The 12,362-nt window shown below is 41.4% G+C and overlaps 1 protein-coding gene across 2 annotated transcripts in view; it reads left to right on the forward strand.

Moving 5' to 3' along the window:
- LOC115580482 (transmembrane protein 266-like) overlaps window positions 1–12,362 on the forward strand; it is a 61,682-nt gene that overhangs the window by 5,064 nt on the left and 44,256 nt on the right. Inside the window, exon 3 of one of the 2 annotated variants that reach the window (XM_030414847.1) lies at window positions 9,193–9,402. In XM_030414847.1, coding sequence (XP_030270707.1) covers window positions 9,193–9,402 — 210 coding nt within the window. The remainder of the gene's footprint in view (window positions 1–9,192; window positions 9,403–12,362) is intronic. The other variant, XM_030414848.1, reaches the window with a different exon arrangement.

The raw sequence follows: 12,362 nt of genomic DNA on the forward strand, positions 1-12,362 counted from the left end.
ACGGGAACCTAACTCAGAAAGTGAACATCATGCTCTGTTGACATAGACTTAAAACTAGTGATAGAGACCATAAACTTGTCAGGAAACTGTTTCCTGAGGTACTAAATCAAGTGAGAAGTAGGGTCATTTTTTCATAAGCTTACAGAAAATTGGACTTCCTTTTGCAACCAGGGGTGTGGATCCTGCCGATCGTCAGAGAGAAAGCAACTTTAAGAAACTTCCTCAATGGCTTCACTTTCCAGACCTGGAGGCTCCGTCCATATTTTGTATAAGTCAGCATGATAGACTCAGCGACTTCAACATCTTTATCTCTGATGACATTTGGAGCCCGAGGTTCCTTGCCTTTAAATTGTTCCAGGAAATGCCATTATAATTATAATTATTCACTCTGTGTTTACTGAATTAAACCTTCACAATTTAATAAGATGATAGCTGTTGCTGCGTATTTTGCATAATGCTCACGACGCAACAGGCAGCACCTGAATACTGATGCGCAGAATGTGCTGCACGTCTCCTCTGTTTGCCCCTATATGCAAAAAATACAGCGCAGAATTAGTCAGTAAAGTCAATTTCACAAAGTCTACAGAAATCTGTCTTTTCAGTCATTAAGTCTTCAAGACCCATATTCCCTGAAGCGTCTGTAGAAATTAAAATAATCTATTATTGGAAACTGACACAGTGTAAAAAGGTCCACGGACCTCTCCATTATGAAGGAGGCTTATGTACATCTGCTGTCTTAGTCCTGCCCCACGAGGGTCTCTGTGTCTCCTGTGTCTTCTACAGCTTGTATCTGTAAAGGTCAGATAAGAGACTGGTCACACCAGGGCCAGAACAGTCCATTGTGCAGTCCACCAATTCATCATAGTTTAATCTGTAATATTATTAATGAGCTAATGTGCCGGGCAGACTTCATTAATATCCACTGGCGTGAAATTACCAAAGTTTCTCTGGAAGTTTTTGGGTGTTCTAAGAAATCACCCAAAGCAATTTGTGAATTCTGCAGAAGTGACAGGTGTTTTGTCCTACATCATGAGCACTGTGTTGAAACAGCAAGTTACGTTTTATTCCAAGTTATTGCATTAAAAAGAATGGCGGGTGAATCATCTGAGGTTTATATTGACCCAAATGCAATGCTAAGAAAGGTGAGCTGATGTTTTTTCTGCAGGTATCACTGTTTCAGCACCGCTTCAATCTGGAAGCCGATAAAGTCCCGCAGGTAACAGCTGACGGTTTCTTTTGCCTCATCTTCATCTTTTATGTGAAATCCATATTACGGTGTGTGCGAGTCAGCAGCGCAGATAAACATTACTCACTGTCTTAACTTTCCTCGAAGCAACAAAGGACATTTCTTTAGTTTATACCAAAAACGTCCATACAGCTTCTGTCAGCCGCTGCATCTGAGACACAATTATTACATCAAACCGCCACTGAAGCGAGTCTGAAGTTAGAAGTTTTTGGAATAGTTTGCCGTGTTGGCTGTTCGCTGACAGTGTACACACTCGTCTGTAACACTAATACACAATGATGTCCAGCTTCTCCAAAGTTCTCCACAGCAGCTGGTGGGAGCAGGGAACATCTGCTTCGTGTCTCCACATTCTGGCCAAATATTTCGCCGTGTTTTAGATCCTCAGGCGTTGCGCTCAGACCGCCTAATCTAACGTGCGTGTTGATCTTATAGTCCGCCGAAGACTTGGACAGAGTGGATTTTGTGTGCCTGGATGGAAATACATTTTCTTTACTTCCCCCAGAAAGTGTATTTTAAAAAGCTGCCATTGGGCAGGTGACATGCAGCGTGTTTGATTTAAATAATGGCTCATGGTTTGTGTGTTATCGTTTTTCTTGATAGATGCATATATATTTTCCTCTATATGTAGGGGTTTGGATTTTATTTCATGGCAACATTTTCAACTGTGCTGAACTTTGCACTACTTGATGAACACACACCATATCCATCACCCGATGTACCCCAAACACTGCTGATGTAATGGATCTTATTCTGAGGATACTAGATCTTATTTTCATAATTCAGACTGTAAGTGGAATTTCTAATTTATGAACAGTGTGCAATAAAAGTTTAAAAAAGGGTATATTAACACACTCGGTTCACTTTAAAGCACTTGGAAGTCAGATGGATCCAAAAGAAATCAGAAAGATCATAAAGTTTCCCTTTAATAATGTGTTTTGTGGCATTTAATGCATATATATACCAGCCAGCTGTAGAGTTTAAAACATTTTTTTTTTTTTACATTAAAGACACGTTAAAGAGGAATCTACAGCCACGCTTTCAGCTAAATGCTAACACCAGCATGTCATTATACTCACAATGACAACGCTAACGTGCTGATGTTTCGAGGTTCGGCGTTTACCGTGTTGACCATCTTCGCAAACAAAGCCAAACCCTTCCTTTCCTCTCCTCCGAGCCCGCTTGTAAATCCGTCTTATTTCAAACAGGGTTGCGAGGGTCACGAGCGAGACACTTCTAGTTGTCTGAGGAAGAACATTCTTCAGCGCCACTGGCTCCCAGTCACTTACATGACCTTCTGTTTTGGTCAGTGAAAATCCCTTGAGCAACTTTTGTCACATAATGACCTTTCCTACCCGGCCCACAACTCTAACAGTCCGCCATGTAATTTTATCTGCCACCCCCCGGGGAATCCTGCTCCCCTGAATATCACTTCTTTCCTGTGGGTGCTTTTCCTGCACTTGCAGTCTTTTTAGTCTTTCCATGAAATAATGTTGTTGAGAATTTTGCAATTGCCACTTTCTGTTAGATAAGAACACTGGGGTACACGGAAAGGTCAGTATTCTTGTTTAAAACAGCAAAAATGTATTTATATATTTGTACTTGGAGAGAAACAGACCCGGGTTTGTCCTTTTGGTTCTTTTCATTGACATTGTTTCGACTTTAGGGTGTTAAAGTTATTCCCATGCATTATATCGATGCATTCTAACAATATCACTGCAACACATGTCAGCTGAGCAGCGACCTTTTAATGAAAGGAGTCGTTCAATGCATATTATAACTTTCATTATATTCATACTTTATGTCTCTTTTGGTGCGAATAAAAATGGATATATATCATGTAAAAGGAAAATAGACATCCACTGTAATATCACAAGTATCTCAAAATGCACGACTACCAACCCTGTGAATGCCTTACATGACGGCTTTGCTGAACATTGCACAAACTCGACTGGCAGCCAGGCAGCACACCAGGTACATTACTGTCAGCTGTGAGCCGGTGGGGTCTGGACAGCTTGTGTCTGTCATGAGCAGTTATGTGCACGGTCCTGATTGTTTGGGAAGAGAGCCAACGCTGCTGCTGCTGCTGCTGCTGCTGTGCTGTAGATGAGAGGTGGTATGGATGAGGTGTTGTGTGTAGGAGAAGTGTGGAGAAAACAACATCTATCAGGCCAACCCACTGTGGCACAATACTGTACATCCACAGTCTCAGAGTGGGAATTAATCCTTTGCCAAATAAAATAAGTGTTGAGGTATTTGTCATAGCAGATACGCACACGCACGCACATAAGACGTCCAACACACTGCAACAACGCGCAGGTCCACTCCTGACACGCATTATGCTCTGTGTTGCCATTTAAAGCCCTTGAAGACTCAAATCCTACACGTTCATCAATAACCTTAAAGCAACATTATGTAACTTTTTTTTCTCTTAAAATAACAGCAACACCGTTTTGATGGTACGGTTTCTTGCGATAGGGCGAATGGTGTCTCTGTCTCAGCCATTCTGCCCCCCCATCGCTTGTTTCTGCACTGTGTAACTTCAGTGAGAGGGTTGGATCACATGTTTACTTCAACACGCAAGTTTTAAACACATGACATTGTGATGACGTGATGAGTTTTGTTCGTAGTCAGCACCTACATTACGTCTGACAACTGTTGCAGACCTGGGACTTGTATTTACGACAGTGGCGTTGCACTCAGAAACTGTGGTGGGCCCCAAATTGCACGGACACACAAAAAAAACGCCTTTTTCCTACATAATGTTGCTTTAATATGAAATAATATAATTTTTTTTAAACATGGCTTTCTCAGCTTGATTTATACTTTTTCTTTCTGCCCCTGCTGTGTTTCTGTTCATTATCTTATTTATTGGATTTTGAAGGTATACATCACTGAAGTCACAACATTTTCAAAACAGACGAGAAACAGGCTGCCGCCCACAGAGAAAAAAGTGATATACTTTAATATCCATTTTCTTCACTCATATAACACATATTGCATTGTACATGAGTCAACAGCCCCTAGTGACTATGTTTCTGACTATATGGAGTATGTATCTTGATCGAAAAGTATGACCCTTTTTGCAGAGGGGAAATAATCCCATCAAATTGGGATGAGGGCAGCTTCTCTTGAGACTAGGCTGCAATAACACTTCCTCCCTGAAAGCAAAAGGTTTTCATTAATGAATGCCGGTTGCTATACATGCAGAGTTATGATAGACGGCTCCGGGGAAACAGCTGCCACCTCGACTTTTGAAAACGAAGCTTTTCAATCTTAACATCCTTATCAGCATATCGGGTTAGAGAATCAACAGTCTGGCAGTTATTATGTGTCGTAATTTGCCTTTGTGTCGTCCAAAGTCTTTCTCAATCTGCTTCAGCTATTTTTCCGAAGTCCTTGAAAAAAAAAACATTGCCATTCAAAATAAACAGGTCCGTCTGGCTGTTCAGTGCAGGAGTTTTGCAGTATTTCCACGGGACGGAAAGTGTGCACAGCTAAAGTTCTCTGCAGCCAGCGGGCACGCGGTTACTCACCTGAAAGAGTTTTTTGAGAATACACCTGCTTACAATGACTGTGACTCACTCGTTTTGGTTGCTGTGTTCATACGTTTGGTGCAGTACGATCACTCCAGCTGGTGTCTTTTTTTCTTGTAGTCATTTCTCTGTTTGTTGCTCACAGACTTTTTTTTTTTTTTCACTTGTCGAGCTCTGCTGTAGTGTTGGTTGGTGTTGCTGTCACAATATATGGTGGTAGGATGTTTTTTAATACCTGTGGTGCTGGTGAATGTTTTGCACCAATAGCCAGTTGGATTTGTTTTGTGCGACTAGTGCCTCCTTAATTGAGTTCATATGAATTAGACACACCTGATGCAACTCTTCTTAAAGATTGATTTGTTTTGGAGCGTCAGATACTTTGCACAGTTTAACTTCCACGTTATAGATTAGGAAAAAACGTGATTCGATTCATATTAATAAAACTGTTTTAAAGCCAGTAATAAAAAAGCTCTCCAACTATTTACCGTTACACTCATATAACAGTTATTAAAGGGAAAAAAAATGCTATGCTCGGAGACGTGGGAGTGTAATGCTAGTACGAGCTTATGTAGCATCTAACCAGCCTCAAGCAGAGATGAGGAGGAGAAGGATACAGAGGGCAGGTAAGGCAAGTGACATCACTTGAGGCAATTTATCAAGACCTTCGGAGCGACAACAGGCTACAACTTTTTTCAGGGCTACACACGAGTCACAAATTCATCATGGGCGGCTGTGGCTTGGGGGTAGAGCCGGCGTCTTGTTATCGGAAGGCTGCTGTTTTGTTTCCCCTGGTCATGTCGACGTGTCCTTGGGCAAGATCCCGAACCCCCGAACTGCTCCTGATGTGCTGGTTGGCACCTTGCATGGCAGCCACCGCCGTCAGTGTATGAATGTATGTATGAATTACTCTAAGTCGCTCTGGACAAAAGTGTCTGCTAAATAATGTAAATGTAGCTGTGTTTCAGTTTCTCCCAGTTGCAGCTTTAATACAAAAGTTGGTTGAAGGTACAGTCAGACCGAACTCCTATCCCCATTCACCATACAGAATAAGGGAGCAAGGTTGTTAATTGGCCGAGCCTCTTCGACTCAGTCTTCATTAACTGCTGACATTGTTCTTGCCAATTTTAGGCGGTTCAACAAAGTTCAACAAGATTGCAACATTTGCTGAGTAAATTTAGCCAAATCCCGTCTGACTGCACTTTGACAGTGCTGTCCCTCAAAAGGGTGGCATGCCCCTTTAAGGCCTCATTTTATTGTCATGAATGTATTTATGGGTCAGTTAGGTGCTGTTTGGTGCCTTGGACGACAGGCATGGACGGTCATGCGTTATCCTTTACGTTGTGAATATTTGATACGTCCTTCCATGGGAAATTTGTTTATGGCCATTTACTTGCGAGCCTCCTGGTGTTTGGGTCACACAGAGTCGGGGTTTAGATCAGATCGGCCATCATCATTATTTCCCTAAAGCCTGTAACCCGCGATTCCCTGCCAAACACACACACACACACACACCAACACAGCCTACAGTCACTCGCAGAGAACAGGATGCCCTCCAACAGCTCGGGTCGCTCCAGATTACATCAAAGGTCCTTCAGCGTTGACTTTATCACTGTACATTTTAATAAACTGTGGCTGGGATGTGGTTTGGGGTCACGGTGTGCACGTGTGCTTATTCATGTGTGTGTTGGGGAGTTATCTCCCTGCACATCCGTCCGTTCCGTCCCGCCTGTTTACCTAGATCTCCCCCTCTTAAAAAAGTATGCCTGTCTGCTAGATCGCGTGTCTCCGCTCTGAAGGTTTTGGGTCGCTCGGTGTCGTCTGTCGTGGCACTTTGAGGAGGACTGAAGGAGAGAAGGTGATGAATTCAGAAAAAGAAAGTGGAAAATCAGTAAAGCAAATGGCTGCTGGGAATACTCTTTGTGTCCCGTCTTCACACATCCATTACTACACTCCCTGTGTTTTATGAGCGACCAAGCCACGAGGTAAAATAGAGACAAATAGTGAAAGCACACAAGAGTTTATGATTTTTTTTACTGCCGACAGTGTCTTCTTGTCTCATCTTATCACCTCTACGTTTCCTATTTTTTTCATTTATGGTCAACCTTCCATCCTCCGCTACCATTTCTCCTCCTCTCCTCCTTTTGAGCCCTCCTCCTAAACCTTTGCGCCCCTCTTTCCCCCCTCTCCTCTCTTTTACCTCGCTGCCCCCTTTCAGCGTTTATCCCAGTCTCTCCGATGCGTTTTTTAAAAAAAATATATCCATCTTCTCCTCCTGTATTGTTCATAGCTCTTCATTTTCTTTATCGCCACTCCTCTGCTTGTTGTATAACCCCTGAAATCCACCCCCCCCTTTTATTCCTCCCTCCCCGTTTACCTTTTTCCCTGACTTCCTTTGACGTTTGAAGGAGAGTGGGGATCCACTCAGCTGACAAAGAGAGAGGCGATGACGTCACAGCAGACATGATACACCAGCATCTGCTCTGGTCTAAAAATACACACCACAGGGCACACACAGTCAGTCTACAGCTGCACTCAGCATTTGTTTCCACCTCCACGCTCTACTGAGATGGCCCAGCTTTTACACAACTGGGGCTTGTGGGCACGCTGGGTTACATGCCGTTGGTCCACAACTGAGCAGCTTCAGTGTATTTGGATATTAAGGTTTAAAGAGAAAGGGTGGAGGTTTAGTTATATGAACACAGAGGACGGCGGGCATGGCCATCAGATGAATATCCAACCTGTCATCTGTGACTTAATTTAAACGTTTTTATTGAGCTCGACTGTAAATGCGTTCATTGTAAGATTTAAACACATCCTACAGTCATGAATGGCAATAACTTATTCGGTTTACCCTCAGAGGCACAGCTGGGACACATATGACCTGTCTGGTCTTTAGTTTTTTGTTTTTTTAAATCTTTACTCTAACTCTTTAAGTAAAGAAAGTAAAAAAAAAAAAAAGACAAATTCTATAATTTCTATCAGTTACTGTTGTCAGGTATTCAAACTAGCCAATGTTTATGAACACAGCAAAGATTTTAGCTTACTTTAGCTTTTATACATGCAGGTGTTGTCTATATCTTTTACCTCAGAGTGCCTGCTTTTATAATGAAATAACCGTACTTTATAGCTAGCTAAAATTAGCTATAGCTGTGGACTAGCTGTTGCTAGCAGAGTGGCAGCTTGATAGCTGAGGTACTAATCAGCATAAACAGGTAGCGATAGAGGCTATTCGCATGGTTAGTAATTTGATGGAAATGAGATCATAAACATTAAAAACATTAAATTACATAAGCGTGGCATTTATTTAAAGGTGCAACATGAAAGAATCCTGTAAAATTCATACTACAAACAAATAAAAAGAGCGAAAAATATCACCAGAGTAACTGCTTACTGTGAAGCTAGCGCTCCTGTTAGCTAACTCTGCCTGGACAAGGAGCTTGGAGCGCTGGGGGCGTGTTGTTTAGGATTCGACTAGAAGTACAAAGAGGCTAAAGGGTTAGCTGGTTAGCATGCTAACTTAGGTACATACCTCTGCAGCACAATACATAGACGTCTTTGATTGAACGTCAGCACTGTTATATCTTCATATACTGTTGATAATTAAAATAAACAATTAAAAAAAAATTCTTACTCAGTGCTCCTTTAATTATTTTGAGCAAAATTATACCAGATATTTTCAGAATCTGGCATTGACAGCAGTCTACAGTGAAACATTGGAAGCACTTGGAGTTGAATCGAGCTTGTGTAGTACTGGATGACAGTGGCTCAGTTGCAGCAGTATGCACTCGACCTACAGTAATCGCTGTCTTTGAGCAAGGCAGCGTACCTGCAGCTCCTCTGCTCCTCAGCAGTGGACGATCGTGTGAGTGCTCAGTAGCTCCCTGCTGCTCGAGTGGGTGTTTGTGTGTAACCCTCTCTGACCCTGCGTTTGCTCCCCGAGGCCGTCACTGTAAATAAGAATGTGTTCTTAGTGAAGTTGCTGGGCTGAATAATTAGTCTTTTTTATCTCCTCTGCTTTTGTGCTCGTACATTTCTGCTTCTTCAAGAAAAACCCCGTCTGTCCCTTTCTTCCTCTGCTCCGTTATCTAGGCTGCATCTGCTACTTCTGTGATAATTGATGCATGTCATTATGGTGTGGTGGTGATATTTAAACTATTGAAATTTTTGCCTAAAAATGGTAAAATGGGATTGCTTTTTTCAACACATTTAACCAGAGACTTAGTTCATAAGAGGCTTATGTAGCATCTTTCTGCCTGTAGGCAATTTAAATTTAAATCAATTTAATGGTGTGTAATAATTCTTTACACTTATCTGACAAATGTAGTTTTCATTTCAAAGTAATGTATGTTTTTTGTGTATTCTCTCTCCTTCTCGTGCATGTGTGCGTGTGTGTCTTCTGTCTGTGTGTTGCTGGTGGTGGCATGTAACTAGGGAAGTGGAGCAGGCAGGTCTGTCAGACTTGGAGATCATCTCCCAGCCAGTGGAGGACGAGAACCAGTGCTTGGCTCCTCCGGTCCAGCTGGTGAGTTTTGGCTACAGAGATCTGCCCCTCGCAGCTCTCGACCTCTCGCTGGCCGGCTCGCAGCTCCTCTCCAACGCAGACGAGGATGAAAACAGGGACGGGTGAGTGAAACTTTTGTTGTGTAGCAAGCCTTGTTTCCTGTGACGGAGACATTAGTTAAGTTTGTTTTTTGTTGTGTGAGTGACACACAGGTGATTATGTACTGGTTTCAGGAGTGACAGTGATTTTCTGCGGGGAGGTGTGATCGACACACCGGTGAAATTTTTAAGTGCCGTTGTTGACTTTTCTGAAATTATTGTGAAGTGGCACAAACACACTCACTGGTGGTGTTGAGCCAACAGATTCCTGTATCTTCTGAGTGCTGGTTTGCTTTAGGACCTCAAAAACAACTCAACTTTAAAGCCCCATTGAATGTATCGCTTCCAGCCTGCAAGTGAGTTTATCATGTGAATATGTTTGTTAGGAAAACTGACCAGATTTTAACCTGCACAGCTCTTCTTCAGTTATCCTGCTGGCTTCAGATACCCCACTTCTTTTGATGTTCACTTTTATTACATTATGTTTTTAGAGATTTCACATAATAGTGTGTCCAAGCTACTAAAGATGTATTAAATTGGAATTTGATACCAACAAATGAACATCCTGACTTTTAAACATCTTCTTGTCAGTGCACAAGCTTAAAGTGGGTCCGGGGCCAATACCCCTCTTTACAAAACTGATGTGATTCAAACAAATGTTGTGGAGTGACACGATTAGCAGAATTTGCATTTCTCAGTTAACCTGGCCATATTGGTTGTCCTTGTACAACCAACTGTACAGAAACAGACGGACAAAGTGTGATTTCTTGTGTGCGTGTTTGGTTTGCTCCAGGATTAATTAAGGTATTTTGAATCATAGTCAAACTTGTTCGGGCCATTTTCTGACTCTTAATGCTTTTTTTTCTTACAGTTAAAATGGCAATATGTAAGAATTTAAGTTGAAAACATTTAAAATTAAATAAATTGTTGATAGAAGTTTTGACCTAATGAAGTTTATGTATCGTGTTGCAAAGTTATCTACTGAGGGTTAGCATGCTAACCAGCTAGCCTCAGCCTGTCCCAGTCAAACACTCTTCTGGTGCTCCAAGCTCCCAGTCTGAACTGCTAACTGCACAGCTAAGTGAGCTAACTAGCTACGTAACTGCAGCTGCAATTAGCGGCAGTTAGCGGTAATTTTGGTGATACCTATTTATTTTGAGTATGAATTCGACAAGTGGCCTATTCTTACATATTGCAACTTTAATGTTGTTTATGTAGTTCTAAAAATTCACTCAGCTGCTATGAATGAACAAATTTAAGTGTTGCATGTTGTGACATTATTCTTACATCTGCTTTCGGGCCTGAATCATCACAGATGTTAGACAGGGTCAAATGCAAATTCATTTACAATGTGTAATAACTGCAGCATCATCTGATTATAAATTAAATATGAGATTGATATGATCTTTTGCACATGTATGTTGTGGAAAAAATGTTCGTGCATGTCAAAGAATGTTGTTAAAGAGTAAGTACTTACAAACAAGATGTAAAAAATGATTCAGAATAAAACAGCTCTGTGTCACATATTAGTACTCAGAGCTCGTCATGTCCACCCTGAGGTGATCACACTGGCCACAACATCAGACTCATGAGCCAGTGACAGCAGTGGCCTCTCAGCGGTCCCATCCAAACATACGGCTTTATTATGAAGGCATCCATCTTTCAAATTCCCCTGATTATGAGTGTACTGAAGACCTTGTTGATGCAAAGTAAACTTCACTGATCTTCCCACTTTCAGCAGTATGGCATGGTGTGATTTTTGTTTATGAAACTATGGCATAAATAAATTAGCGGGACACACAGGTACGCACAGGTTGTAAATTCAAGGACAGTATGGAAAGGGTCAAAGGTGGACATGCATCATGCGTGGATGGTGAATCACAGAGCTTTAGTGAAACCAAAAATGGAGCTCTGCTGGACAAGGATGGGAAGGTGGTCTGTACCTTTACCTCTGTTGATGGTGAAAGAGAAGTAGACACAAGAAGAGGCTGTGTTTGGAAAGTTGAACAGAACTCATGACTGCAGTGAAAACATACTAAAGACAGATGATGATGATGATGATGGTGATGATGATTATGTAGCCGGAAGAGCAAGAGTGTGGCCGGTCATACCAGCCCTCTGACGTTGCCTCACACATGGCACCATTTATTGTATATGTGTCACATACATTTTGTGACACAGTCAAGGCTGCATTATAATGCATTAAAATAAGAACTTTTTAAGCATTACAGCTATAGTAAAATTAACTTTTAGATGAAGATTGTGCCCCGTATAGAGAGTGTAAATCTTTGGTATCTATGCCAGTCTATAGGTGCACTTCAGCCTAGTATTGTCACAAAATGTGTGAAAATTTTAATTTTTTCACAGCATCAATACTCCAGTATTTGTTCTCTCTCCTCTCTGACAGTGAGTTGACACATTCAAAACTGTGGGGCCCACATAGAGCCATCTCCTCTGGAAATACAGATGTACTAACACACAGTACCCAGGTCTTCTTATGTTTATCTTTAATAAGATCCTAAATTTAATTCCTTCAGTGTTTTGTCAAGGTCTTGTATCAAAGGTTAGAATTTCCAGTATCATGTCAACAATAATACAACCTGTGAATACAGTTGAATTCTGTCTTCTTTGGCTCTAGAAGTCATAAGAATAACCCCAGTGATGTCATCAATATACCTAACCATATTATACCATACAATATAGTAAAATATACTAAACATTTGTTGTATATTTTTAGAAAGCCTTTGTTATGTGGATTGTAGGGCAGGTCTATCAGAAGCACCATGAGTTGCATTATGGTAAATGTATCGTCCTGTATTTATGGAGTTTGGCTGGACACATGTAAGGGACTTAAAGTCAGGACATATTAGCTCCATGTGCTTTTATTTTGAAGGTTCCTATTATAGTCTGTCTCTTGAACCCATTTTTACGTAAATGCATTTTTTAACTGCTCTAAATGAAACAAAATCCTCCTTATTGCAAAG

Source organism: Sparus aurata, chromosome 4 (genome assembly GCF_900880675.1).
Source record: "Sparus aurata chromosome 4, fSpaAur1.1, whole genome shotgun sequence".
In the NCBI taxonomy this organism is placed as follows: domain Eukaryota; kingdom Metazoa; phylum Chordata; class Actinopteri; order Spariformes; family Sparidae; genus Sparus; species Sparus aurata.